At 37.6% G+C, this 5,528-nt stretch overlaps 1 protein-coding gene across 5 annotated transcripts in view; it reads right to left on the bottom strand.

Moving 5' to 3' along the window:
• Positions 1–1,709: 1,709 nt before the first annotated feature.
• LOC108694443 (phosphatase and actin regulator 1) overlaps positions 1,710–5,528 on the bottom strand; it is a 297,632-nt gene continuing 293,813 nt past the window's right edge. For all 5 annotated transcript variants that reach the window (XM_018203951.1, XM_018203946.1, XM_018203949.1 and 2 more), the window contains 4 exons: positions 5,245–5,300; positions 4,911–5,014; positions 4,511–4,683; positions 1,710–4,109 (listed from right to left, as the gene is read on the bottom strand). In XM_018203951.1, coding sequence (XP_018059440.1) covers positions 4,094–4,109; positions 4,511–4,683; positions 4,911–5,014; positions 5,245–5,300 — 349 coding nt within the window. In that variant the 3' untranslated portion in view covers positions 1,710–4,093. The remainder of the gene's footprint in view (positions 4,110–4,510; positions 4,684–4,910; positions 5,015–5,244; positions 5,301–5,528) is intronic.

Genomic DNA, 5,528 nt, shown 5'->3' with positions numbered 1-5,528 from the left:
TATATTTATATATGTATATGGTGTATTGTTTTTTGCATTTAGAGCGCGCCGTTATCTAAAAATTAGTATTTATAAGTATTCACCGTTTACACATTGCGTAATATCGTGTAGCGTGTAGCAGTAGGGCTTTCTCCTATCACGGTGTTTTACAATATGCGAATATATGTATATATATATATTTTTATATATTAATATGTACATACACAAAACCATTCATTATTAGACATATGTTTCGCATTTTATATTTCTCTTGCCTTTGCTCCACGCTCAGAGAGTGGACGCTTCGAACAAATAGGGATGTGAAACTACGTTCGAGAACGTACGTCATTCTACGGTCGATGCAGCTTTTCTTTCTCATTTGAAAATAGTTATTTATTTATTTTTTATACAAATGATTTAAATGTGATCCATCGACAATACTGCTGAATTATTTTATTTTTTTCATTTTTATGGTGAAAACTGCTTTTCTCTCCTTTTCTTCACGTTCGATATATTTGATGAAGAATTCACATGATGTAACGCTACTCTTATTATAATTTCTTTAAAAAAGTTGAAACCTATCTTTCTCTAAAAATTTTATGAAAAGCCATCGCAATTATGCCTTTTTAATATTAAATTTTAGTTTCGAGCAACATTTTAATATTAAATTTTAATTTCGAGTTAACATTCCTATTAAAATCTCAATGAAAAAGAAATTGACTGAGGAACATATATTTCGTGATTTATTCATATTTTTAATTTAACACGAGCGCTCAACTCTTCTCATTAGTAGTAACTTCAACGCTGAATATTCTAATGTGAAAACGGTTGCAGTGTTCTAGATTTTATTTCTAGTGCGGACACGAGACTCTTTGTGAACGTTCTCTTATGAAAATGTATGCAGGACAACGGAAAGATACATTTTCGAACGTAGCTCAGGGAAAAAGACTGTTGCAGAGACGCTCCATTCAAATATTTCGACCACTCTCTTCCTAAAATATTTATTCGTAATCGTAATCTGTCGTACACACACTTTCTCTCTCACTCACTCCTATCTTTCTCTCCATGCACATTATTCACACGTACTCGCGCGGGAATGCATTCATACCGACCCAGGCAATCCGGAAATGGATATATTTGTCGACTACATGGTAGCCACAGCGCTCGACCAATGGAACGAGAGAGACACTTTAATCTCCCTGCTTATTATTTTATGACGTTCCTTATGACGTGTTTCTTCGTGGTATTTCCCGAAGGTAGAGGCGTCTCATCCTTTATACCTTCGACGACCTCGAAGTTGACGAATTAATATCGAACAGCTGAGTTCACCGACGGGTTAAGAGAAAGATCGACACATTACACACCGATCCTCTCACCCCATTGGACGATCGTTAAAAACTAGGATTTCTAAACGAGGAGAGGAAAGTAGACTGTTGACCGCGACTTCGTTTTACTTACCGCTGCCATAGATTCACCTATCGCGTAAGATCATAGCTCGCGATCTCTTTGTTTTTTTTTCTTTTGGCTTCGCTCGCGGATTCTCCAAAACAAGGAGATGTGACGAACCTCCATCGCGTCAACGGCGATGTGAAGCAGGAGGGTCGGTTTCGCATAACTGGGGTAGGTAGGATAAAGCGGGGCGGAGATGCAAGAAGCTTCCAGAGATAAGCGTGCAAGACATCGCACATCGAGGCACGTGTCTTCTCGTCTTTTACCTACTCTTTTTTTTTCCTCCTTCGTCGTTGGACTTCGTTCTTTCGATCAGCTAAAGAATCTAGATACAAATTTGCGCGCAACATGGCGATTTGTAACGCGACTACTTTTTTTTTCTCTCGTTCTACTCTCTGTTGAGAACGTTTCGAATACTAAAAGCCCGGTCATTACCGAGCGTCAGTTAGCGCTAATTCTGCCTAATTCAATTTTCTTCTCCATCAGTATTATAGACAGGACTATAACTTAGAACTACAATCCACTGTTGACTCACCAGATTGCTTTTACATGAGCAGAGTAATTATTGTTGATGCTCCGATGCGGTTAATGCGAGCATAAATTAATTTGATAGTAAATGGCTGTGAATCCTGGGTTACGATGTATTTCTTTTATTATTTGGCCATTGAAGTATAAATATATCTTTCAAAATACGCAGTAAACGTATGTATTATTACTGTAAATGCGTTTAATTGTATTCTTTTTTTTAACGAGATTTCATTGTGAATTTATTCGCACTCAACGAATACGGAACAACAACCGATCTTCGCATCTGCTCTTAATGAATTTGTTAATATTGCCGCGAAAAGTGCGCACGCGATCGAAATTAACGAGGACTATAGAGCGTCCTTATAGCGATATTATCGATATAACAATGATGATAATAATAGTCACTAATGTACACGCTACCTACTCCTGTACAAAGTTTAATTGCACAATGCATTTCTGATTTCCCACGAACGCGAAGTGTACGTCCAATTATATTAATTTTTTTTTTAGATAATAATCGTAAGCGCTTGCTCCTCAAGGCAGCTCTACGAGAGAGTGATACCTGGCAGTAAAGGAAAACAGTTTTGTCGATCGAACAGTTGACCGATTGTCATAGATATTAAATGACTGTTTTCATTCCTCGCGCGGTGTATACGAAGAGTTTAACGAACTATGCACGCAATAGTATTAGTAAAGTCTCAAGCAATGAATACTCTCTACGCGGATCGCGCGAAAATCGTGAGAACATGGAATTATCATAAATCACAATTTCGGACGTCAGCCGAATCTTAATCATTAAAAATGAGGGGTATAGCGAAAAATGATTTTGCGGAAATTCTCTGCTGTTCATTCGTCAACGTATAAAAATATTAATACTAAAACATTTTTTTTAACTAAACCGAACTCACTTTACTCGACGTTATTTACGAGATATATACCGCTTGTAATGTGATGTATCCTCCCGTTTGATCCTCGAATAATTGTTACAGGGTTCGAGTATTTTTTTTTTCGTGATATTAACGAGATATATCATATCTCTGTATTACAATAGCTCGAAACTTGAGAAACATTTACATATACAACGATGCCAGGTGACACTGATGAGCTAGCTTGATTGCAAAATGGTGTTTACATGTTTAAGGGTATGTTCACACGCGCGCTCGTAATGTCCATAAAATTACGCTCACGCTTAATTTTAAGCACGATTAATTTTCACGCGAATCTTTACATTCTCATGCATCGGTATGCATGTGACACGCGCTTCCACCGTAATCTCTTTATCGCTAAAATACCATTTGTGACAGACGTGTGTCCCTCAATTCTTAAATATATTGTACAACGAAGAAAAATAATTTAAAAAATTCATAACAAGAAAGTTATGAATTAGACAGGGTATATAATTAAAAATGACTTTCGATCTTGTTCAGCTTAAACATGCCGGACACACATGAGCGTCTCAATAAAAAAGTCTTATTTACTATATAACGTTTTGATTTTCACAACGGCAAAGCTTTCAAGAGCTGAACCCGAAGATAGATCTGTAGTTTTGTAAGCTTCAATGATATCATTTAATGCAGAAGAAGATATTTGCGCATAGCGTACCTACTTGAGAATTTTTCGCGCAAGTTTTAAGAATATTTCAAGATATTTTGAGAATACAAACGCCTTAACGCGTGTAGTATAACGAGATCAGCGTCGAAGATACAAAGATGAAGAATAGTTGAGTAGATGTCGGAAAGAGCGTAAATAATTGCTCGGTTAAGCACGGGTGTGAACGACCCTTGAAAAGAAATCGGCGAGCGACCCGCCAAGTCCTCTTCGATGGGGCGGCGAGTCACCCTATCACAATCTTCGTCGACGTCATAGTGGCGTTTGTCGTTGACGTGTATAAATGACGATGATGGAAGAAGTGCCAGTAGATGATGCTTGGCGACAACGACGAACGACACGACGCAGCAACGTCAAAGAAATCACCGTCACGATCGGATGAATATCGCGCGTTCCGGCTTTAGATCCGGAAATAACGATAGCCGATTTTCTCTTTCTTTCTTCTTCACCCAGCCTCAACACGAAGCCACCACACTGCACCTTCACGTATACCCGCACCACACTGTAGCACCTCAACACATTGCAATTGTCATGGCCTATGGAACCTGCAATTGAAAATCAAGAATATTAGTTATGAAAACATTGTAACTCGATAAGCGACATTGAATAGAAAAATGACACATCTCAAAATTAGCAACTTTCCTAAAGAATTTTCAAAAAAATTCTAAATTGGAACAATATTTTAATTATGATTGTGAATATATATGTAATAGTTACAAAAAATTAACATCGATAGATTTAATATTCGAGAGGGCTTCCATCAGATAATTAAATTGTATCGAGCATAATTTCGTTTTGGTAATTCAAAACGATTTCATTATACATGTTCTAATTCGATTTTTGCAAGACTGCAGATATATTTCGTAGGCATTTTAGCGAAATGCTGAGATGATGCCAAATGTACTTTTAAAGTGATGCCGCTATAAATTCGTAGAGCATCAAGTACCTGGTGAGGTGTCGGCTGTCCTCGTGAACGGCCATCTCCGAACTCTTGAACTCGTTTAACTCCTTCCTAATAGCAGCCTTGTCCTTCGGAGTTAATCGCGTCCAAGGCTTGTCGGCTCTTCTGTCGTAATCGTGAGCCTGCGTTACTTCGATATAGTCGTTGAACCTAATAATCTGAAGAACGAAGGGGAGAAGATAAGTATATCGGTTTTTGCTTTTATAGCTTTATCGTAGCGAGACTCTTATCAGAAAGAAAATAGCTTCTCTGTAAAATGAGATACGATAAAATATTGGCTGAACTTAAATTCGACGATATATCTTTTTTGGTACAGTCAATCTCTATCTTTAAAAAATAGGTAACGCAACAAAAATCCGCGAGGCTTTACAAAGGATCTTTTTACCTTTTTCTCCTTGAGCTCTTCAACAGTCGGTCGGAAACTCAGCTTTCGCAGCAGATAACGTTTTTTCTCTTCCTTTTGCTTCTTTTCCTCGGCGGGGCTTTGCTCTAAAAAGGATCGAAGAAAAATTAGGATTAGATTTTAATTCGCAATTAGATTTGACAAAGCAAAAAATATATTCAATGACAGTTACGTATTTCGAATTAAAACATAAATAATTTCTTATTTTTAAGAAATTTTTTTTTAAATTTAGCTTTAAAATAATATTTAAAAAATAATGTCGGAATTTTTTCTCGATCGTTGTTCATCATTAAAGGAAACAAATAGAGTGACTTACTTTTCAAAATGTTCCTCTCTTCAAGTTCCTCCTGGGTCGGCCGCATGCTCAGCCGCCTGAAATGAAAATGGCATGAGAGTCAATGCAAGTTCATCGGCCGCTTTAATCTTCCTTTGCGAGTGAGAAAGATATTCGAGGGAGAAAGCGAGGCATCCGCTCTGTGCAAACAATGTGATTCACTGCGGCCGAGATCACTCGTCCTATTATTCGTGCGTAATCTTTACGAGAGACAGCTGTTATTTCAAGCTCGTTTTTACATGAGCTGGATATCAGCCAGCGACGGA

Source organism: Atta colombica, unplaced genomic scaffold (genome assembly GCF_001594045.1).
Source record: "Atta colombica isolate Treedump-2 unplaced genomic scaffold, Acol1.0 scaffold12, whole genome shotgun sequence".
NCBI classification, from domain to species: domain Eukaryota; kingdom Metazoa; phylum Arthropoda; class Insecta; order Hymenoptera; family Formicidae; genus Atta; species Atta colombica.
Note: the sequence above shows the minus strand (reverse complement) of the source record. Positions and strands in the feature narration are given on the sequence as shown.